The 25946-nt window shown below is 33.3% G+C and overlaps 1 protein-coding gene and 1 long non-coding RNA gene across 2 annotated transcripts in view; both read left to right on the forward strand.

The window, feature by feature from the left end:
• LOC109549359 (uncharacterized) overlaps positions 1-25946 on the forward strand; it is a 319510-nt gene that overhangs the window by 134677 nt on the left and 158887 nt on the right. The window lies entirely within an intron of this gene.
• On the forward strand, positions 7738-8123 carry LOC101329485 (cysteine-rich protein 1). Its single transcript, XM_004327725.4, has one exon. The coding sequence runs from the start codon at positions 7753-7755 to the stop codon at positions 7984-7986; it is 234 nt and encodes a 77-aa protein (XP_004327773.2). The 5' UTR covers positions 7738-7752; the 3' UTR covers positions 7987-8123.

Here is a 25946-nt window from a genome sequence, read left to right on the forward strand (position 1 = left end):
AAACCACTGAACCAACCTTACTGACCAGGAGCATACACCAAAAACAACAGGAAACACAAACCTGCAGCCTGCAAAATGGACACCCAAAGGCAGTAAGTTAAGCAGAGTGAAAGACAGAGAAATACACAGCAGATGAAGGAGCAAGGTAAAAACCCACCAGACCAAACAAATGAAGAGGAAATAGGCAGTCTACCTGAAAAAGATTTCAGAGTAATGATAGTGAAGATGATCCAAAATCTTGGAAATAGAATGGAGAAAATAAAAGAAATGTTTAACAAAGACCTACAAGAACTAAAGAGCAAACAAACAAGGATGAACAACAATATAAATGAAATTAAAAATTCTCTAGAAGGAATTAGTAGCAGAATAACTGAGGTAAAAGAACGGATAAGGGACCTGGAAGATAAAACAGTGGAATAACCACCAGAGAGCAAAATAAAGAAAAAAGAATGAAAAGAATTAAGGAAAGCTCAGAGACCTCTGGGATAATAATAAATACATCAACATTCGAATTATTGGGGTCCCAGAAAAAGAAGAGAAAATAAAGGGGGCTGAGAAACTATTTGAAGAGATTATAGTTGAAAACTTCCCTTATATGGGTAAGGAAATAGTCAAGTCCAGGAAGCTCAGAGTCCCATAAAGGATAAATCCAAGGAGAAACATGCCAAGACACATGTTAATCAAACTACCAAAAATTAAATACCAGAAAAAATATTAAAAGCAGCAAGGGAAAAGCAACAATTAACACACAAGGGAATCCTCGTAAGGTTAACAGCTGCACTTTCAGCAGAAATTCTGCAAGCCAGAAGGGAGTGGCAGGACATATTTAAAATGATGAAAGGGAAAAACCTACAACCAAGATTACTCTACCCAGCAAGGATCTCATTCAGATTCGATGGAGAAATTAAAACGTTTATAGACAAGCCAAAGTTAAGAGAATTCAGCACCACCAAACTAGCTTTACAACAAATTCTAAAGGAACTTCTCTAGGCAGGAAACACAAGGGAAGGAAAAGACCTATGAAAACAAACCCAAAACAATTAAGAAAATGGTAATAGGAACATACATATCGATAACTACCTTAAATGTAAATGGATTAAATGCTCCAACCAAAAGACATAGACTGGCTGAATGAATACAAAAACAAGACCCATATATATGCTGTCAACAATAGACAAACTTCAGCCCTAAGGACACATACAAATTGAAAGTGAGGGGATGGAAAAAGATATTCCATGCAAACGGAAATCAAAAGAAAGCTGGGGTAGCAATTCTCATATCAGACAAAATCAACTTTAAAGCAAACACTATTACAAGAGACAAAGAAGGACACTGCATAATGATCAAGGGATCAATCCAAGAAGAAGTTATAACAATTGTATATATTTATGCACCCAACATAGGAGCACCTCAATACGTAAGGCAAATGCTAACAGCCATAAAAGGGAAAATCAACAGTAACACAATCATAATAGGGGACTTTAGCACCCCACTTTCACCAATGGACAGATCATCCAAAATTAAAATAAATAAGGAAACACAAGCTTTAAATGCTATATTAAACAAGATGGACTTAACTGATATTATAGGACATTCCATCTAAAAACAGCAGATTACACTTTCTTCTCAAGTGCTCATGGAACATTCTCCCGGATAGATCATGTCTTGCATCACAAATCAAATCTTGGTAAATTTAAGAAAATTGAAATTATATCAAGTATCTTTTCTGACCACAACGCTATGAGACTTGATGTCAATTACAGGAAATATCTGAAAAAATACGAATACATGGAGGCTAAACAAAACACTACTAAATAACCAAGAGATCACTGAAGAAATCAAAGAGGAAATCAAAAAATACCTAGAAACATATGACAATGAAAACACAACAGCCCAAAACCTATGGGATGCAGCAAAAGCAGTTCTAAGAGAGATGTTTATATAATACAATCCTACCTCAAGAAACAAGAAACATCTAAAATAAACAACCTAACCTTACACCTAAAGCAGTTAGAGAAAGAAAGAAAAAAAACCCCTCAAAGTTAGCAGAAAGAAAGAACTCATAAAGAGCAGATCAGAAATAAATGAACAAGAAATGAAGGAAATGATAGTAAAGATCAATAAAACTAAAAGCTGGTTCTTTGATAAAATAAACAAAATTGATAAACCATTAGGCAGACTCATCAAGAAAAAAAGGAAGAAGACGCAGATCAATACAATTAGAAATGAAAAAGGATTAGTTACAACTGACACTGTAGAAATACAAAGGATCATGAGAGATTACTACAAGCAACTATATGCCAATAAACTAGACAACCTGGAAGAAATGGACAATTTCTTAGAAAAGCACAACCTTCTGAGACTGAACCAGGAAGAAATAGAAAATACAAACAGATCAATCACAAGCACTGAAATTCAAACTGTGACTAACAATCTTCCAACAAACAAAAGCCCAGGACTAGATGGCTTCACAGGCAAATTCTATCAAACATTTAGAGAAGTGCTGACACCTATCCTTCTCAAACTCTTCCAAAAGAGTTAGCAGAGGCAGGAACACTCCCAAACTCATTCTATGAGGCCACGATCACCCTGATACCAAAACCAGACAAAGATGTCACAAAGAAAGAAACCTACAGGCCAATATCACTGATGAACATAGATGCAAAAATCCTCAACAAAATACTAGCAAACAGAATCCAACAGCACATTAAAAGGATCATACATTATAATCAAGTGGGTTTATCCCAGGAATGCAAGGATTCTTCAATATATGCAAATCAATCAGTGTGATAAACCATACTAACAAATTGCAGGAGAAAAACCATATGATCATCTCAAGATGCAGAAAAAGATTTTGACAAAATTCAATACCATTTATGATAAAAAGTCTCCAGAAAGTAGGCAAAGAGGGAACTTACCTCAAGATAATAAAGGCCATATATAACAAACCCACAGCCAATATCGTTCTCAATGGTGAAAAAGTGAAACCATTTCCACTAAGATTAGGAACAAGACAAGGTTGCCTACTCTCACCAGTGTTATTCAACATAGTTTTGGAAATTTCAGCCACAGCCATCAGAGAAGAAAAAGAAATAAAAGGAATCCAAACCGGAAAAGATTAAGAAAAAAAGTCACTGTTTGCATATGACATGATACTATACATAGAAAATCCTAAAGATGCTACTAGAAAACTAGTAGACCTAATCAGTGAATTGGGTAAAGTAGCAGGACACAAAGTTAAGTCACAGAAATCTCTGGCATTCCTATACACTAATGATGAAACATCTGAAAGAGAAATTAAAGAAACACTCCCATTTACCATTGCAACAGAAAGAATAAAATACCTAGGAATAAACCTACCTAGGGAGACAGAAGACCTGTATGCAGAAAACTATAAGACACTGATGAAAGAAATTAAAGATGATACAAACAGATGGAGAGATATACCATGTTCTTGGATTGGAAGAATCAACATTGTGAGAATGACTCTACTACCCAAAGCAATCTACAGATTCAATGCAATCCCTATCAAACTACCAATCGCATTTTCACAGAACTAGAACAAAAAAATTCACAATTTATATGGAAACACAAAAGACCCCGAATAGCCAAAGCAAACTTGAGAAAGAAAACTGGAACTGGAAGAATCAGGCTGCCTGACTTCAGAGTATACTATAGCGCTACAGTAATCAAGGCAGTATGCTACTGGCACAAAAACAGAAATATAGATCAATGGAATAGGATAGAAAGCCCAGAGATAAGCCCATACACCTATGGTCACCTTATCTTTGATAAAGGAGGAAGAATATACAGTGGAGAAAAACAGCCTCTTCAATAGGTGGTGCTGGGAAAACTGGACTGCTACATGTAAAAGAATGAAATTAGAACACTCCCTAACACCATACACAAACTCAAAATGGATTAAAAACCTAAATGTAAGGCCAGACACTATAAAGCTTTAGAGGAAAACATAGGGAGAACACTCCATGACATAAATCACAGAAAGATCCTTTTTGACCCACCTCCTAGAGAAATGGAAATAAAACAAAAACAAGTGGGACCTAATGAAACTTCAAAGCTTTTGCACAGCAAAGGAAACCATAAACAAGATGAAAAGACAGCCCTCAGACTGGGAGAAAATATTTGCAAACGAAGCAACTGACAAAGGATTAATCTCCAAAATATACAAGCAGCTCCTGTAGCTCAATATCAAAAAAACAAACAAGCCAATCCAAAAATGGGCAGAAGACCTAAATAGACATTTCTCCAAAGAAGATATACTGATTGCCAAAAACACATGAAAGGATGCTCAACATCACTAATCATTAAAGAAATGCAAATCGAAACTACAGTGAGTTGTCACCTCACACTGGTCAGAATGGCCATCATCAAATCATCTGCAAACAATAAATGCTGGAGGGGCTTCCCTAGTGGCGCAGTGGTTGAGAGTCCACCTACCGATAAAGGGAGTACGGGTTTGTGCCCCGGTCCGGGAAGATCCCACATGCTGTGGAGCGGCTTTGCCCGTGAGCCATGGCTGCTGAGCCTGCGCGTCTGGAGCCTGTGCTCTGCAATGGGAGAGGCCACAACAGTGAGAGGCCCGCGTACCGCAAAAAGTAAAATAATAAATGCTGGAGAGGGTGTGAAGAAAAGGGAGCTCTCTTGCACTGTGGGTGGGAATGTAAATTGATACAGCCACTATGGAAAACAGTTTGGAGGTTCCTCAAGAAACTAAGAATAGAACTACCATACAACCCAGCAATCCCACTACTGGGCATATACCCTGAGAAAACCATAATTCAAAAAGATTCATGTACCACAATGTTCTTTGCAGCACTATTTACAGTAGCCTGGACATGGAAGCAACCTACGTGTCCACTGACAGTTGAATGGATAAAGAAGATGTGGCACATACATACAATGGAATGTTATTCACCATAAAAAGAAATGAAATTAAATTATTTGTAGTGAGTTGGATGGACCTAGAGTCTGTCATACAGAGTGAAGTAAGTCAGAAAGAGTAAAACAAATACCGTATGGTAACACATATATATGGAATGTAAAAAAACAAAATGGTTCTAAAGAACCTAAGGGCAGGACATGAATAAAGATATAGACTTAGAAAATGGACTTGAGGACATGGGGAGGAGGAAGGGTAAACTGGGATGAAAGGAGAGAGTGGCCTGGACCTATATACACTACCGAATGTAAAATAGCTAGTGGGAAGCAGCCACATAGCACAGTGAAATCAGCTTGGTGCTTTGTGACCACCCAGAGGGGTGGGATAGGGAGGGTGGGAGGGAGATGCAAGAGGGTGGGGGTATGGGGATGTATGTATATCTGTAGCTGATCCACTATGTTATACAGCAGAAACTAACACACCATTGTAAAGCAGTTATACTCCAATAAAGATGGTAAATAAAATTAAAAAATTGTGTTTCAACTCGGTACTTTAAGATATAATTCTGATATAGTTCCCATAGATATATAAAGTGATTTGAATGAATCGTAACTTTAAATGTTGTCAAATATATATAGGCTTTTAATTTTTTTTTTTTTTTTGGCTTTGATTTTTTTTATTGGGGTATAGTTGTTTTACAATGTTGTGTTAGTTTCTACAGTACAGAGAAGTGAAGTAGAGTTCCCTGTGCATACAGCCGTTTACATTTGTTATCTATTTTATACATATTAGTGTATATATGTCAATTCCAATCTCCCAATTCATCCCATTCCCCTTTTGCCCCCTTGGTGTCCATATATTTGTTCTCTGTATCTGTGTTTCTATTTGTGCCTTGCAAACAGGTTCATCTCTTCCTTTTTTCCAGATTCCACATATACATTAATATATGATATTTGTTTTTCTCTTTTCTGACTTACTTCACTCTGTAAGACAGTACCTAGGTCCATCCACGTCTCTACAAATGACTCAATTTCATTGCTTTATATGGCTGAGTAATATTCCATTGTATATATGTACCACATCTTCTTTATTCATTTATCTGTCGATGGACAATTAGGTTACTTCCATGACCTGGCTATTGTAAATAGTGCTGCAATAAACATTGGGTGCATGTGTCTTTTTGAATTATGGTTTTGTCTGGGTATATGCCCAGTAGTGGGATTGCTGGGTCATATGGTACTTCTATTTTTAGATTTTTAAGGAAACTCCATACTGTTCTCCATAGTGGCTGTATCAATTTACATTCCCACCAAAAGGGCAAGAGGGTTCTCTTTTCTCCACACCCTCTCCAGCATTTATTGTTTGTAGATTTTTTTGATGATTCCCATTCTAACTGGTGTGAGGTGATACCTCATTGTGGTTTTGATTTGCATTTCTCTTACAATTAGTGATGTTGAGCATCTTTTCATATGTTTTTTGGCCATCTGTATGTCTTCTTTGAAGAAATGGCTATTTAGGTCGTCTGCCCATTTTTTGATTGTGTTGCTTGTTGTTTTGATATTGAACTTCATGTGCTCTTTGTATATTTTAGAGATTAATCCTTTGTCAGTTGCTTCCTTTGCAAATATTGTCTCCCATTCTGAAGGTTGTCTTTCCTTCTTGTGTATGGTTTCCTTTACTGTGCAAAAGCTTTTATGTTTCATTAGGTCCCATTTGTTTACTTTTGTTTTTATTCCCATTACTGTAGGAGGTGGATCAAGAAAAGATCTTGCTGTGATTTACATCAAAGAGTGTTCTTCCTATGTTTCCTCTAAGAGTTTTATAGTGTCCAGTCTTATATATAGGCTTTTGAAATAACTTGGTCCACAAATTTCCTGAAAAATATTTTTAAGTTACTGACAAAACATCAACCAAATACTGGATTAGTTCTTTCAGGATTACTAAAAATAATAGTGCTGGGAAACTAATTTTATTTTGATCATGCTCTTCACTCTCTGACATTTCATATAGTTATTGTCTTTTCCAGTAGAAATATAGTTTGTTAATGACTCCTAGTAAACATACAAATCATCCGTGTTGGGAGTTTATGGGTATAATTTAATCATCCCTGATGATTCTAAGCAGTTTTTACATAAAATAGCTACAAGGTCATTCAAACCCTTAAATGGTCCTTTGGAATCACCTTATTAATCACACTTCTTAGCTAGTGGGCCAGGTATGACAACATGGAAACAGAAAACTCAGCGAATAGAATAATGCAATAAATTCACATTTGTGATTTACCGAACCTGTCACCATATACGTAGCTGAATTTCCTGGAAATACTCTCAGACCCGCAAAATTAGTAGACACATCTACATAACAGGATATTAGATCCCAGGTAGATCCACATAAATAAATAAACTTTGTACTAAATAAATTGTATGCAAAACTTTACAAAAAGAAATTAGAAAGATACTTCTCAGGAATTTCCTAAAAAAAATTCCCAGTACAATTTTATTTTACTGAATTTTCTGTCATTTACCTTAATTGAAAATTGACTCTCAATTGGAAAGAAAGGGATGTATTTTTTGTCTCTTCTAAATCATAAATATTTTTTAGCAATGTATAACTCTTTTTAATAATCTTAAGCAGTTCCTATTTTATCTACTCCCACTCATCTCTCCACATTCATTAAGGACCTTGTACCTGGCTTGCTATCTTCATCCCTATTAAACATGATTCAGCATCTTGCATGTTTTCAGAGACCCTGTGGTCAATATATTCAGCGCCTTATTTCATAATGCTCTGACATAGAGTCCAGCGTTGTGCTCTGCTCCCGCTCAGCCACCCGCCCCGGACACGGCGCCACCATGCCCAAGTGCCCCAAGTGCAACAAGGAGGTGTACTTTGCTGAGTGGGTGACCTCCCTCGGGAAGGACTGGCATCACCCTTGCCTGAAATGTGAGAAACGTGGAAAGACGCTGACCTCAAGGGGTCATGCCGAGCATGAAGGCAAGCCCTATTGCACCCACCCCTGCTACGTGGCCATGTTCAGCCCCAAAGGCTTCAGGCACGGTGGGGCAGAGAGCCACACTTTCAAGTAAACCCAGGTTTTGGAGACCCCATCCCTGGCTGCTTGCTGGGCCGCTGCCCCTCTAGGGCGATGGCAGGCCCTCCCCACAGGCATCTGGGGCTCCCCTGTAGACCCTCAAGCCCTCAAGAAACCCGGCCACTTGGAAGACCTACAAAAAAAAAAATTATCTCCCAGATCCCCTACCTCCTAATAACCTAAGGGGTAGGTTCTCAACATACAAATTTTGGGAGGACACAAACATATAGTCCAGAACACTTAGATTAGAATTTCCTGTGGTAAACATACCTAGAACCTATGGAGTATGAAGCATGACTTCCAGGAGAATTTCACCTAAGCTATGTCTCTGATGTATAAAATGAAAATAGTTCATAACTTAAGTGCTCCCAGCTTTGTGAGATAATGACCTACTGAGTTAACAGAGTCCTGATCTTTTAATACAGACTATTAAGCACGTATGTGTCCAGTAGTGTCCAATGCAGGAACCAGAGGCCTAGGAAACATGTGGAATGTCCCAGGCCTCTTCCTGCTTTACCCATACCTTTTGATCAATTGTATCTTTGAAATTATTAGGAAGGCTTGGTACTGGGTAAGATCTCTAATTTATTAGCTCATACTGGTGTAATAATGATATTGTCTACTGGACCAACAAACCACTGACTATGGCACATTTAGCGAGAAAAAAGAAGGGAAATTATAAAGGACAAATGTCACCAATGAAATTCGGAGAAAATATTTTTAGACCCATGAGGAAACTTGCTAAGTGGAATGATAGGGAGAAATGACCAGAAGGAAAAAACAATGGAAGAAAGGAGTTAAAAAATCTGACCTGCAAGGTCCACTCATTCTTCTTTTCTGTAGGATACCCCAGGAAAAGAAAAAAAAGAAGATGACCTAGGTAAAGAGACTGCTGATGCTTGCTATGAAGAAGGTAGTTTATCTCTAAAATGCCCTAGAGAATGTCCCTGGCCAAGGATTATCTAATAGAACTCAGGGTCTATATGACACGGTTCCCTGGAGAATGTCAGAGCTATACAAGTTTCTGGAGTATAAAATAAACATCTTTCAAAATTTAACTACTGCTGCTGTACGAGATGATCCCTTGAAACCCAGTTAGAGAACTCATCTTTTCTGGCCTGGAGGGGCAGAGTTTGTGTGAAAAGGACCTGAGGAAAATCTAAGCTTTATGGTAGATTTTATCTTTCATAATATTTAGTAAAACTTGGTACTGATGAGTCTGATTTGACTATCCAATCCTGCGGATTAGGTTAATAGGCTAAAATTCTACCCTGGCAGTTGCTAGCAGCAGTGGTGATAATGACACCTTTAAAAGAGAAGGAGAAATACTGTCAAACTTGGTTTTTCTTATTATTGGAAGGCCTACTTTTTCTTTTATGCTACCTGGAGCTATTTCCTGTTCATTCACAAATTAAAGTAAGTCCTACGATTATAGGAAGTCTTATAGTTGGAGAACAAGATCAAGTGACCACTGAATCCTAAGAATACTCCGTAAAAGAACTTGAATCTTTCAGTGAGAAATGCTAGCAGAAGTCTGGTCTGTATAGACATGGATATGTGCTCAGTTGTCAGGAAGGTACATTGCTAATTTCAGGTACACCTGAAAAAATGAAATAATAGGACCATAAATGCCTAAGAGGCTACAAACTTCTGTGAGCAGATGCTTCTCAATAATATGAGTTAGTTTGTTCCTTGGAGTTAAGGACAAGCTGTAACAAACCTATTTTGAGAAGAGTTACTTTCCCACACCCTTCCCCACCTACAAATGGGATACTTCTTTGAAATTGGTTGGTTGGACTGCTATAAGTACAAGACCTTAGACTAGTTTATTGATGACGAAAGAGAGAGCCTAATTTAGAGTTGTTGACACTAATGATAATAGATGTGGTCCACAATGGGGCAGGGATAGAAGCTCCTTATTTAAGAGTTCCTTATTTAAGCATGCCAAGAAAATATTGTGGAGGAAGCAACTAAGCTGCTGGCTCATTTTCTGTACATAGAATGTGTGTTGTGTGGATCCAGAGCATGAAAATGACAGAATACATTCAGGAGAAAAATTAAAAGAGAGAGAGAAATCAAACCAGTTCAAGCCAGAAATTCTGAGACTAGCAGAGTTATTAAGGTTTTGGTAAAATCATATTCCATATCTTTTCCTTCCCAGCCTTAAAATGCCACTCCCCTACTGATGTTTTTTCGAATCACCTCCTTAAACAAAAGTAATACTTGCATTCAAAACTTTGTCTCAGGCTCTGCTTCAGGGAAAACTCAAAGTAAGAAACAGAAGTAGACTAACAAAGAGCTATCATTTACTCCTTTTAATCCTTGGTTGGTTTCCCATAATCTTTTTCCACTCTAGGTGTCACCCAAAGTAAAAAATTAAAATTTTAGCTAACATCTCAAATATTATCAGTAATTATATGAAATGTAAACCAACTAAACACTACAATTAAAAGATTATGATTCTCACGTTGAATTTAGGGGAGAAATGTCTACAGGTCACATATAAAAAAAAAAGCACATTAAATATAAGAACAAAGAAAAATTGAAAAAAACAAGTTTCATGTCATATTACCTAACCAAAAAATTGTAGAAAAATTAAATGTAAGTTTAAAAAAATTTCTAAAGAAAGATGTTTTATAATCAGGAAAGTATCAATAAGCTTGGGATATTGAATAATTTAAAATTTATATCCAATTTGTAATAGAGCTTTAAAATATGTACAACATATAGAGAGTTTTTGCTTATGATAAATTCTTTAATCTATCATCAATTTTAATAAAACTGATAAAATAACTAAATGGAATATGGTACAAATTCTACCAAAACCATATAATTAAATATCTCAAATTCTTCAAAAAGTTGACTGTGTTTACATAGCACAGTTACAAAATGTGGAAAAGGTGAAAATTTGTCAATGTTTTTTGCATCATCTTTATGAAACTAATCTTATATGCCTAATTGGTCAATTTACTTTTTATAATCTTAGAGATTTTATATTCTTATACTCTTATAGATTTTTAAAGATTTTAGCATAGGTGAGAACATAGTTTTCCACACAATACTTATAATGCCTTGCCTAGATTAGGTGATTAATTAATCATTATTAATAAGTGAACAAATGAATATCATTGGTTTATGGCTACATAATAACATAGGTACTTATTTTTGCCATGTTTAACAGAAACAAATTTATTGATGTGCCTTATTGCAGTTATTTCATTCACATTGTTGAATCATGACCACCACCTCCCTGCAGAAGATTTCAAGAATATGTAATGGAAAAGAGTTTCAGAAAGAATCTAAAGTGTCTTTAGAAGAACTTGGATTACTTTAGATCTTGTCAAATGAATTAGTGATTATATCCTATCTCTACAATTTAATCCATCTTAAAGTTCTTTACTGAAATAAAACATTGCAAAACCATTTAGTTATCAAGTTAGAAAACTTGTTAATACCTTTTCACAATTAAGTAAGCAAAAACACCACAAGCTCATTCTGTAACCACTTTTTTTTTTAAATTTTTATTGTATAGTTGACTTACAATGTTGTATTAGTTTCAGGTGTACAGCAAAGTGAATCAATTATACATATGTATATTTCCATTCTTTTTCAGATTCTTTTCCCATATAGGTTATTACAGAATATTGAGTAGAGTTCCCTGTGCATACAGTGGGTCGTTATTAGTTATCTAGTTTCTATATAGTAGTGTGTATATGTTAATTCCAGTCTCCTAATTTATCACTTCCCCCCACGTTTCCCCTTTGGTAACCGTAAGTTTGATTTTGAGATCTGTGAGTCGGTTTCTGTTTTGTAAGTAAGTTCATTTATATCATTTTTAATTAATTACACATACAAGTAATATCATATGGTATTTGTCTCTGTCTGATTTACTTCATTTAATATGGTAATCTCTAGGTCCGTCCATGTTGCTGCAAATGGCATTATTTCATTCTTTTTTATGTCTGAGTAAAATTCCATTGTATATATGTACTACATCTTCTTTATCCATTTCTCTGTTGATGGACATTTAGGTTGCTACCATGTCTTGGCTATTGTAAATAGTGCTGCAATGAATATCAGGGTGCATGTGTCTTTTCAATTATGGTTTTCTCTGGATATATGCCCAGGAGTGGGATTGCTGGATCATATGGTAGTTCTATATTTTGTTTTTTAAGGACCCTCCATAGTGTTCTCCATAATGGTTGTACCAATTTACATTCCCACCAAAAGTGTAGGAAGATTCCCTTTTCTCCACACCCTCTCCAGCATTTATTGTTTATAATCACTTCTTAGTTGCATTCTTTGCACACCTTTTCCCCAAATTACTTCTCTAGACCAGGTCTCCACAATATGTCTCATTAACAAATTAATCTGCTTTAGAAGAGGTGTCAATTCTGGAATACTCTCCTGAAATCAGTCCTTTATTAGCAAAGTAGCCTATTTAAGTTTTAAATCTGACTGTGTCTTTCCTTTTGCTTGGTTAAATGCCCAACCTCTGAAATAGCTACAAGATGAAAGTCAAAATGGTAAGTATGAAGTATAAAGTCCCCCATGATCTGATCTTTACATATTTTTCTAGCATAATCTCTTGTCACTTCCTAATTTTCTTTAAACTCCAAAAATTATTCAAATAATATATTTTATAGAGCATTTCTTATTCTGTGACACATGCCAGGAATGATTTACTATTTTCCAGCTGATTTACCTACCTAGCTCCTGTTTACCTTTTAAATCTCTGCTTGTGTACTCTCTTTCCCAGAAAGACTTTCCAATTCCATATTATATCATGTGCTATCACTTTCATTAACATCCTGTAAGATTAAATTTACAAGACTACATTATGATAGCTTATTAGTACATCTATACCTGTCGTTAGAGTGAGAATTCTTCAACATCAGGAAGTATGTCTCAGCTTTGTATTTTCATTCTTTAGCACAGTGCCTTACAAATTGTAATCTCTCAATAATTTGTTATAGCAAGAATGAAAAATAATTTTGCAAAATTAGTGCTATGTAAGCTCAGTAGTGTTAGGCAGTTTCTCTAAAATATAATATGCTTTCTTATGCTATGGTAGTATTGCAAATGTGAAAGATTTCAGAAGTAACCAATCACATTCCATACCCTGATAGCTTTCTTAGAAGATTTATTATGAAACAGAATGTAAATTACATTATCTGCTGCCTCCCATCTCCTTTCAGCAATGAAAAAAGCACAGTTATCTGGCAAAATAATATAAGGCAAATTTTAGGAGATTCTAAATAATTTGGAGAGATATTTTTAAGAAAAACTTTTAGAAAGATCAATAGCAATGAATTATAGTCAAGATTTAAGGTACTCCTTATGAGTATAGATAACCCATTTTTTCATCATCATTTTGTGTACAGATGTTTTACTTTAACTATGTGCTTATGATTGCTGTCATTTGAAATTAAGGGTGGATCTTATCCTTTAAAAAATCAAAATAAAATTTCCAAAAGTTTCAATATGCACATTTTAAATTTGTAGAAAAATAATAGCTTTGTGCTTGGAGAACAATTATAAAAGACCACTCATTTTGATTCCTAAGGCAGTCATACACTCCTTAATATTTTTTTATTTGATATATATGTTTTAAAGTGTTAAAAAAGATTTAACAATGTTTTTTATTCACTAATTTCACAAAATTGTAGAGTTAATATTTTCATATTTATTTACGTAATACTTTAAAAAAAGGAAAATTACAAAGATAACAGTGTAGCAGTTCTAATGGCGACACAGGTGCAGGATAAGTTAATTCGTCAAATCCTAACACACTTTTAGATCACATGACCAGTTTTGTTTTATACATACATACAAAATAGTTGTCTTAACATTTTAGTACCAATTAGATAAAATGCTAGATTAGACAATGAAAAAGGAGTGTTTTTAAAATTTTAAAAAAGTAATTAGAGACTAATTCAATCAGTTTCTGACCTGTAGTTAAATGTAATGATACAGATGTGCTCTTTTGTGTTTGACTTCTTTCACCCAACTTGATACTTGTGAGGTTTATCCACATTGATGCATATACCAATAGTGTGCTTCTTTTACATTACTGTGTAATATTTTATAGAAATATACTGCAATTTGTCAATTCTCTTGTTAAGTAGATGACATTTTGTACATGTGTTTTGTTAGGCCATGTTTGTTTATAAACCTAAGACTGTAATGCCAAATCAGTTTTAAAAGTGATTGTACCTGAATTTGTGGCTGTTGCCTCTGTGATGGTAGACACTCTCTAGCACCAGCAATGCCTCTGCCTCTGTGAGCTAATGGCAAATGAGGAGGGGCCTAAAAAGGACTTCTTTACCATGGACCAAGCCAATTGCCTGCAAAACAGTTAGCTAGGAAAGCTCTTTGCAAGAGTTTGTCCACTACCAGAAAGGTGAAATCTTAGTTTGTCATACATAGTAAAGCACAATCAAACACAATGATATCAGACATTATCAGAATTTCCCCAAACTCCTTATTTGTAAACTCCTTTTCCACCATTTGATATGGAAAATTATAAGGTCTTCAAAAGACAGCTGTTCTTCCTGAATAAAGCTATTAGATATGTGCAGGCATAAGTGAAGCCCAACTGTCTAACCCATTTGAAAATATCTACCTGGCTTCTATCCATGCAAAATATTATGCCAAGAAACATTAAGTAGCATGCCATGTAAGTGCTGATGGTTCAGTTCGATGGGAAACAGGACTTTTCTTTTGAAAAAGGTTTTATCTTTTTATTGGCAGTTCTGAACACTAGATACTTTTCCCCATTGTGTTGAAACTACCTAATGTATAACAGCAAAAGGAAAAATAGAAGACAAAATCAGGTTTTTACAAGATTTTCTTTTTCATTTTCGTTCGTGTATTAATATTTTAGTAAAAATGTAGGGACATAAAATCCAAATCAGAGCAATTTTATTGCACAAACTTCAACAGTTCATCATTAAAATAATTATAGATAAACTTTGACATTTCCTGCATTTGGAAGTTTGTACAAGAAGTAAATTTTTATTGATGTTAGGTAGTGTTCGTAGTCTTTTTAAAAAGTCATACAATGAAAATTTTGTAACTATGAATGGTGATGGATGTTAACTAGACTTAGTGTGCTCATCATTTTACAATATATACAAATACTGAATCAGCATGTTGTACACCTGAAGCTAATATAATGTTATATGTCAGTTATCTCTCGATTTTAAAATGGCACTTATGAGACTCCTAAGAATAAAATATTTAGCAATGCTGTTATTAATCACGTAAAAATCATACATTGGATAACATCCATTTAGTATGCTTTTTGAAATAAAATATTCTACATGCAAGAACATATTTTTAATGTTATCTGTCTTCTGATTTTTTCTATATATTTGCAATTAAAATGTATTTAAATGTCTTTAAGAAAAGTGATGATATTAATTTACACATCCACAGGCAGTGTGTGAGAATGCTACTTAGTACACATCTGTATATATATTTTGTTATTTTTTATTTTAATGTTGGCCTAATATTATGGTGGGTAGATAATGTTTTATCTCATTGTGATTTTGTTTTGCATTTCTCTGATGACTGTTTGCTTATAGGCTATTAATATGCTCATTTTATGAAATTCCCATTTAACCCTTTAGCCCATTTTTTTCCTATTAGTTTTTTTTTGTTTTTGTTTTTGTTTTACTGATTTCTGGATAAGAATCCTCTGTTTGACATATATGTATATGTGTTCAGGTTCCTGGCTTGACTAAACTTTTTTAATATTTAATTTTGATGAACACGTTTTTAATGAAGACTTTATCAAATTTATTTTACTGTTAGTACTTTTTGTGTCTCATTTAAGAAATTATTGGCTTTCTCAAGGCTATAGAGATATTTTCCTATTTATCTTCTAAAAGTTTTATTGTTTAATTGTATGCTCCATCTAAGATTTATTTAGTATATAAGTGCTAATTTTTTTTCCAATATGGATATCTAACTAAACAAACACCATTAATTGAAGAATCTTTTCTCCACTGCATTTTGGTGGTAATTTTGTCATAATTCAGGATACATGTGATTTTGTGTCTGCTTCTGTACTCTTTATTGTGCTCCATTGCTGTATTTGTTGTGTTTACTACCAAATCGCTATAGTGTTTTCATAATAAATCTTGATATCTAACACACTCACATTTTGTAATTCTCCCTCAAGAGTGACTTGCTATTTTTGTCTTTGTATTGCCAAATACATTTTTAATTATCTTACCAATATCCTCCAAAAATATCTTGCTAGGACTTTGAGAGTACATTAATACTATAGGGTAAATTTAGGGAGAATTAATGTCTTAAGAAATATTGTCTTCTGTTTCATAAATATGATACATCTTTTCATTTATTTAGTTTTCACTCAGAATTTATTATATAGTAAATAACTTGTTATTCTCCAATTGAATGATGTATATGCAATATTTTCAAAATTTATTTGGGTACAGAACCCTTTTTCCAGAACATCTTTTAAAACTAGCATTTAGCAGTGCATATTTTGGGAAACATTCTCTTAAGAGGATGGGGTTAACATAGCTGAGGTGATGGATTACATTTCTGTATCAATCATGTAATATCCTGATTCATAGATTAAAGTAACATTTCTTTACCTTGGAATAATATAATGCATTTGGATGTGTGTAATCTAAGAAAACGCTTTCTATTGCTTGGTGTCAATGCCACTAAATTTATAATTTTATTAATGACTAGCATTCCATATACCCACGGATTCCTTATTTTTTACTTATATTCAGTTACTTAATTTCACAATATCGTGAGAAAGGTAATGCCCCTAATTTATAGAAGAGAAAACTAAAGGACAATGAAGACATTATGATTAGAATCATACAGTTAATACTTTACAAAGCTGGGAATCAATTCAAGTGGTTTGACATCCCAAGCCCCCATCCCACCAAAATCCCTTTGGTTTACCTATTTTAAACTGCCATTTGACATTCAGCATATTATACTTTTTAATTCAGAAATAAAATATCATACAAACACTGATGGCAAAAATAATACTTGTATACAATCTCAACCTTCATGACTAAATTACTTAAGGAAAGAAGCTAAATAATCAGAGGATATCTTAATTATAAATCTGTGAAAGAGGCAACTGTGCCAACTCATTAAAACCGATACTGTAAGTTTGTGGCTTGAATATTACTTATGAAAATAAACATCTGTTTTAAAAGAAATGTATGGCCTTGGGAAAATAATCACATTGACAGAATGCATGTTATTTATAAAAAGAGTTTCTTCAAAATATCAGCTTACACTGAAGTCTTCTGTGGTAAACTGATGAACAGAACCCATGATGTTGCCTGTTGGTAATTGTCTAATGATTTCACATATGTAAATTCTATCTCCTTCAATGGATAGTAAACTGTTTTAGGGCATTTTAATCTTTCTTATGCTTATTTTGTTGTCAACCAATATGTTTAATGAAATACCAAATATGTAGGTGTTAATAAACACTTCTTTGCACAATTAATGAATGGAATCAGGGCCAGAGGCAAAAGTTGATATATATATGTATATATATATACATATATATTTGTGTGTGTATATATATGTGTGTGTGTATATATATGTATATATATATACATATATATACACACACATAAAAATGGCACATAAAAATGGTTCAATGGATGTTAGTGTTTGAAAATAGCTGTTTTTTTAAAAAATTATTTATTTATTTTTGGCTGTGTTGGGTCTTCGTTTCTGTGCGAGGGCCCTCTCTAGTTGCGGCAAGCGGGGGCCACTCTTCATGGCGGTGTGCGGGCCTCTCACTATCGCGGCCTCTCTTGTTGCGGAGCACAGGCTCCAGACGCGCAGTCTCAGTAGTTGTGGCTCACGGGCCTAGTTGCTCTGCGGCATGTGGTATCTTCCCAGACCAGGGCTCGAACCCATGTCCCCTGCATTGGCAGGCAGATTCTCAACCACTGTGCCACTATGGAAGCCCTGAAAATAGTTTTTAAACTGTAGTAATTTACAAAAATTTTGTTTATCCTTGGAACAACAAAAGATTTGTATCAGGCACAAATTATATAATTAGTGACATTTTCTGAAAAAATTATCCAAAATACTCGAAATTCTAAGTTGAAGGTAAACTGCGTGAAATGGTTGAAAAATAATTATAATTCCAAAGAGAACTGATGATCAAACATGTAGATTTTTAGTAGAAAATGCAAATTAATTATTAAAGAATAAAAGCAATTTGGGCCACCACAATGTATGGAAGATCCTATTACATTACTAATAGTTTCGTAACTCTCAGACTACCAGGTTGGCAGAACTACACCTCCACTACTTTCATATCACATACTTTTTTATTTGCCTCCTTTAGTTTTCCAGTTTATCCTATGACTTATTAAAATATATCAAATATTTTAATCTAGATGAACTCTATTTTTCTGCACCTTTAGAATTAAGGCAGCATATATAATAAAGTTAACAAATTAGTTGGTATGAATTTAAATATATTGCTTAAATATTATCTGTTTTCTATAATAGCTTTTTTAATAATTTAAGAACTGAACATCAATTGAAATGACATATTTAAATACTACCTCTTTTGTCTTAATGAATTAGATTACCACTATGTGATTTTGTATATGAGGAAACAATTCCAAGGCTACATGGTTCTGTATCAACTGCAGAGATAGTGAAAAATCACTTACTTTCTCTTGATGGCCTTAGGAATAATGGCAATAACAAGGATATAACATTCTGTCATTCTAACTGCAGAAAATAAAAAGTATTGGTTTTCCTATACTAACTGATATTATGTCAAAATAATTTGTATTAAACTGAATTAATAATCTAGTGTTTCTGCTACTCCTGATAGCAACCAAATTTGAATCTCCAAAATAGTTTTCATTTGGATAATCGTAAACTTGTTGAAGGCAATTTAAAAGCAATAATAAAGGATATAACCTTGATTTCCACTTGGGCAGAATAAGTTAGCAGCAGTTATGGTGGTGCTGAAATTCTCCAGATGTTTCTAATGAGAGCAATTAATTCTCTATCCTCTAATGACATTAATTGTTCAATACAGAACATGAAGGATATGCCCTCTGAGAAAGAAGATTCTAAGTCTGCTGTTAGAAATCAGATTTCTTTCTGTAAGTTAAAAAATTAGAACTATTGTGATATATGTATCTTTGGAAACAATTTGGATTGTTCAGAAGGAAATTAGCAAATTGTTCTATATTTAGATAATAAGTTATTCATTTTCATATCTCTTATTAAACGTGATATACATTAAATTACTGTTAACCTGTAAACACACATATAGTAACAAATGGTTTTTATGACTTTATGTAGAAAAAAATACAAGTGACAAGTGTTTTGAAGACTTCTAAATTGTGCCTATTTGTATTGTATGATTAATATCCATGACTATCTAGTGACAACCCCAATTTTAGGCAAAACTTTTCAATTCTTTATTCTTCTTCAGTGCAGTTAAATATATATTTATTCCTTCTGAATATAGTCACTACCTAATAATTTCCCTTGCATGAGACAACGTAGAGATCTGAAGAAGACATTTTTAAGCAATCATACACACACAGAAGAGATTAAGTTAATATTTATTCAGCTCTAAGTAGTGCCATACATATAAAGTGCAATTTTATTTCATTTTAGAAAGCTTTTTTTGTAGAAAAAGTCTAGTAGTGTTATATATATTTTCCCATACAGTGAATAAATGGAAAAGATGTGATTTGAGTTCCAGTATTTGATAGGAGAGTCTATGCCTTTTCCTCTACAGCATTCTCCTTTCCTTTCCACAATTTTATACTAATTAGAAAATCCATAAATTAAGAATTACATACATTAGTGAATCATATTTATTCATCTATAAGATAGATATTCTGTGTCTATGTTGTGGCAAACCCTGCTTGAGAGGAAATGAAAAAGTGTACAGTTGACCCTTGAACATAAATGTTTGAAGTGTGTGGGTCTACTTATATGCAGATTATTTAAAATAAATATATGAGACAAATTTTTGGAGATTTGTAACAATTTGAAAAATCTTGCAAATGAACCACATAGTCTAGAAATATTGAAAAAATTAAGAAAAATTTGATATGTCATGAATGAATAAAATAGATGTACATACTAGTCTATCCTTATATATGCATGAGTGGTATTTAATATTAAATGACCAATGTGTTAGTTTTCTTACTGTTTAGTAACTTCGCTTTTAAAGAATTAGATTATTGTACAGTATGCCCCTCTTTCTTATAATTGGAGAAACTGTGTATCAACCTATCATCACAGGTAAGTAATTTTTTTTAAGAAATTAAATTTTCTAATACTTTATAATGAATATGACTGCAATACCATATGTAATAAAAATTTTATAACAATTCATTCATTAGTGTATAGGCTAGGCTACCATGAGGCAATCGTATTGATTACACTAAGCTACCCCAAAGCAATCATATTGCTGCTGCTTTGTTATCAATGCATGAATCATTATACCTGCAAATAAACATGAATTTCTTTTTCACATTATCTTTTCATTTCTGATGTCAATGTTATTAATACATGTAACATCTACAATGTTTTGATTCATATAAGACAATATTGATGTAGGTACTGACAGACAATTCATTTTGTAAACAGATGACATAAACTTATAGTATCGATAAATACAGTACAGTACTGTAAATGCTTTTCCTTATAATTCATTTCCTTAAAATTTTCTTAATAACATTTTCTTTTTTCTAGCTTACTTTATTGTAAGAATACAGTATATAATACATATAACATACAAAATATGTGTTGACTATTTATGTTATTGGTAAGGCTTTCAGTCGACAGTAGGCTATTAGTGGTTAAGTTCTGGGGGAGTCAAAAGTTATATTTGGATTTTCAGCTGTGTGGGGGTTGGTACCCCCTATCCCCCATGTTATTCAAGGGTGAACTGTACAAGGGATCTCTGATTTTTCTGTCAGGTTTGAGTGTGGTCAAGGAATGACTTTTGGTCGGGAGCAATCCTCTGGAGTGCTGACATTGTATTATGACCTGAGTCACAAAAGGAAAACACGAGGACAGTGTGTTTCAGGCAGAGGGAACAAAAATAGGAAGACTCTCAAGGTGGAACTAGTTTACCTCACAGAGTAACAGAAGGAAGACCGATATGATTACAGCACAACAAGCAGTTGGATGAGTGGCTAAAGATGTGGAAGAAGAGTCATCAGACGCAAGCAATATAGGTCATAATATGCAGATTGGAATTTTGTAGATGAAAAGCAGTTTTAAATAGAGTGAGATTTGTAGTTTTAAGATATTGCTTTGGTTAAGTGTGTGGAAAATAGATTGCAGGTGTCAAGAATGGAAGAACAGATCCCAGTCAAGATAATTTTCCCTTCATAATCCAGGTGAGGAGGAATTATGTAGCTTGCCAAAGAAGTGGGCAATAGAATGAATCAAGAATGTCTTCTATGTTTTTGACCTGAGTAATTTGGTGAATATTGTTACCATTTACTAATTTAGGAAGATTGCAAGAGGAAAAGGATGAAAAGTAGATTCTAGAAGGAAAGCAACCACATGTATGATTTTTCAATTCTATAAAACCCTAAGAAATAAAATTTCAGAAAAATTTATTACAAATTCAAATCATATTTAGAAATATAATTCTGAAATCATGGCTTTAGATACATTTTCTAAAGGTGTTTTTTCTCTCTTTAATGTTGTATATTAGTCCAATGCAGAGACTAATGCATCTAGATAGAATATCTATATATATTACAGCTATAGATACATAGACTTTCATCCCTAGTCACTGTAGTAAGAGGTACTCGTACAGTACTCTTAAGGGTTTCATAAATACTATTAATAAATGTTCTTGAGGCCTTCAATAAAGTTTTTATACTGTCTGACAAATTTTTTGAATTTCCAAAATTATTATGTAGTACATAGTTATTTAAATTTTTTCAGCTGAAAAAAAACTTTTCAAAAGAATAGTTACTTAAATGGTTTTCATTTATCATTTTGGCAACCGGCCAAGAACTCCTATGTGTAAAAGGAAGTGGAAAGGGGAGTTTGTAGATGCCACCATCTTACTTAGTACAGACATGACCTTCCAATATCCAATGCTGTGATTTTTGTGTAAGACCATGGTAAATGCTTAATCAATATATACCTACCTTGAGGAAAATATATTTGGTCCAGAAAAATAGTTTCTATACATAGATATAATTGTGAGAGTTATAATATGTTATTGATTTGTGTGAGATGGTATGTATTATATAATTATTTAGTTGAATATTATAAATCTCTTTATTTACATACATATGCTATATATACATATATTTTAATTGAAATATTTTCTGAGAAAGCATATTTGACTAGAGGGTAAAAATCTATAGCTACGTAATAGAAATAGTGATTATTGTATGCAACAATGAATTTTCATTAGGAGGCAGAAATTCTTGTTCTAATGGAATCAGCAGTTTTTCTCTAATTAGACATATGCTATACTTCTAGTTTCTGTTAAAAAGAAGTGTCATCTCATTAAATGTGGGCAGTACTAGTGTTCTCTTATTGTAGTTATTTCAAATTATTCTACTTTTATTCTGTGACTATGTTATCGGCACCAACTAGGAAAAAATATATATTAGGCTAAAAAAATGCATATGTTGAAAATGTTAATTACTTATTAAGATGTATTTTAATGTTTGTTTTGTGGAATTTGGAATGTTTTATAAGCAAAATAACAATTGACCATGTATAAGTATGTTATTCCTTCCCTGCAACTTTGTTCACTTTATAAATAACATAACTTCTATTCTTCCCTTTACAGCTAAGATACTTGAAAGAGCAATTAGGCAGTCTCCAATTTTTCTCATCCCTTTTCCCCTAAAACTAATTTAAAACGTTTGGTTTTACTTCCACTGCTTCATTTAAACTGCTCTTGCCAAAGTCACCAATGAGCTTACTCTTGCTAAATCTAATGTTTAATTGTCAGATTTCTTTTTATTTAAATCATCATTAGCATTTGTCAGCACATTGATGATTAATATGGAGAATCACTGTGAAACTTATTAATTTTTTCCTTAGTATACAATAGTAATTCAGCATAGAGAAACTGGTCTCATGGAAGTATATTGATGGGAATGCCAAAGATATTTATAACAATTTCATCAAGCAATAATACTCACATTTTTTTCCCAAAATGAATCATTGAGTGTATTTTCAACAGTTATGTTCAATGCTATGTGAGTAGCCAGTCTAACAGGTTATCCTGTGAATAAATATTTAAATTTAACTTTTGATAAAAGAAATGGATTCCAGGTCTGATATATTGATGGAAGATAAATATCAATACATACTGTCAATCAAATTAATAAGATATTTTCTAATAAAATCACACATATGCAATATATAATTTCATTGATAATTGTTATTAAACCATAGAAAATATCAAAACAATCTATAGATACTCTGCTTTTCCAAGCTTGTTATTTTCATTTTCCATCAATCTTATGTGATATTTAAAAACAGGTTGCACTACTTCCTTGTATGAGCAATATTAAAATCATTAAAATATTATTATTTAAAGTTTATTAAAATGCTTAGAGGATATCAAATTTGTGGGCATGGAGTTGTTCATGATATTTCTTTACTATTCTTGTAATGACCATAGGATTTGTAGTTATGTCCTCTCTTTCATTTTTTTATAACTGTATTAGTAATACATTCCCTCTCTTTTTTTCTTAGCCTCGCTATTGCATTATCGATTTTTTATCATTTCAAAGGACTAACTTGTTTTTCTTGATTTTCTCATTGATTTTCTATTTTCAGTTTTATTGATTTCTGCTCTAATTCTTATTATTTCTCTTCCTCTGGTTACTTTTGATTTCATTTGTTCTTTTTGTAGTTTCTCAAGGTAGAAACTTAGATTACTGATTTTAAATATTTCTCTTTCCTGTGGTAGGCATTCAATGCTATAAATATCTTTCTATGTCCTGCTTTCTCCTCATCTCAAAAATTCTGATAGAGCTTTCATTTTCATTTAGTTCAAAATAGAGTTTTCATTTTCATTTAGTTTAAAATATTTTTAATTTATCTTGAAATTTTTTCTTTGATTTATGTGTTATTAAGAACTGTGTTGTTTAATCTCCATGTATTTAGGATTAGCTAGTTATCATTATGTCATTGATTTCTAGATTTAATACCATTGTGGTCTGAGAGCAGATATTGTGTAATTTCTTTTCTTCAAATTTGCTCAATTGTGTTTTTTGACCCACAGTGTTGTATATCTTTGTGAATATTCCATGTGAGCTTGAGAAAAATGTGTTTTCTGATGTTGAATGAAGAATTCTATAGACTTCAGTTACACAGAGTTGATTGGTGGTGCTGTTGGGTTTAACTGTTTTCTTACTGAATTTCTGCCTACTGACTGAACCTCTCCATTTCAGAAAGAAGGGTGCTGAAGTCACCAGTTATGATAATGGATTCATCTATTTCTCCTTGCAGTTCTATCAGTTTTTACCTTACATAGTGTGATGCTCTGTTGCTAGGTGCATACACATTAGGAATTGTTATGTTTTCTTGGAAAATCAGCCCCTTTATCATTATTTAATGCCTTTGTGTGTGTGTGTGTGGTAAGCGGGCCTCTCACTGTTGTGGCCTCTCCCGTTGCGGAGCACAGACTTCGGATGTGCAGGCTCTGTGGCCATGGCTTACAGGCCTAGCCGCTCCGCGGCACGTGGGATCTTCCCGGACCGGGGCACGAACCCATGTCCCCTGCATCGGCAGGCAGACTCTCAACCACTGTGCCACCAGGGAAGCCCTATTTGATGGCTTTTTAAAAAAATCTTTGATCATTTTACTGAATTTGAAGTGTGTTCTTTTAGAAGTTAGTCTACCTGCTTCTGCTTTCTTTGGATTAGTGTTAGGGTGATATATTTTCCTCCATTCATTTACTTTTAATCCATACGTGTCTTTATATTGAAAGTGGGTTTCTTGTAGGCAACGTATATTAGGATCATGTTTTTTGATCAACTCTGAAAATCTCAGGCTTTACTTGGTGCATTTAGACCATTGACCTTCAAAGCGATTACTGATATACTTGGATTAGTATCTACTATATTCCTTACAGTTTTCTATTTGTTGCATTTTGCTTTGTTCCTATTTTTGTCTTCCATTCATTTTCTGGCTTTTGTGGTTTTAACTGAGCATTTTATATGATTCCATTTTTTCTCTTAGCTTATCAGTTATACTTCTTAAAAAACGTTTTAGTTTGTGAGCTTGATTGAATATATCGTTGCCATTATTTTGAAAATGTTTGTTAATGAAACTAAGGATGAGAAAAATAAAAGTTTTTATTTTACCTTTACTTATTCCTTTTTTGATGCTGTTTCTTTATGTAGGTCTGAGTACCTGGCCAAAATTATTTTACTTCTCTCTTAAGAAATTATTTTAATATTTTTGGCAAGTTATGTCTGCTGGCAACAAATTTTCTCAATTTTTGTTTGTTGAGAAAGTCTATTTCTCCCTCACTTTAGTAAGATAATTTTTCAGGGTACAGAATTATAGGTTAGTGTTTTGTTTTGTTTTGTTTTTTTGTGGCAAATCATTGATATCTTTATTATATAAAGAAACTTTACAGAACATTAGGAGAAAAGTAGATACCTCAATAGAGAGAAAAGAGGAGGGGAAGAACAGAGAGTTAATTTATATGAAAAGAAATAAGAATGTCTTTTAACATATTTAAGCACACTAGAAATAACTGAAATACAAATTGAAACAATTTTCATGTGTTATTTTGACAAAGTTTAATAGAATAATTAATAGTGTTAGTGAGAGTGTAATATAAGTTCTGTGCATTTGTGGCTTTTAATTTTGCATAGTCTGTTGGATTAGCAATTTGCCCTTTTACAGAGGCTCAAAAATCCATAACTTGTGATCTAGGAA

Source organism: Tursiops truncatus, chromosome 7 (genome assembly GCF_011762595.2).
Source record: "Tursiops truncatus isolate mTurTru1 chromosome 7, mTurTru1.mat.Y, whole genome shotgun sequence".
In the NCBI taxonomy this organism is placed as follows: Eukaryota; Metazoa; Chordata; class Mammalia; order Artiodactyla; family Delphinidae; genus Tursiops; species Tursiops truncatus.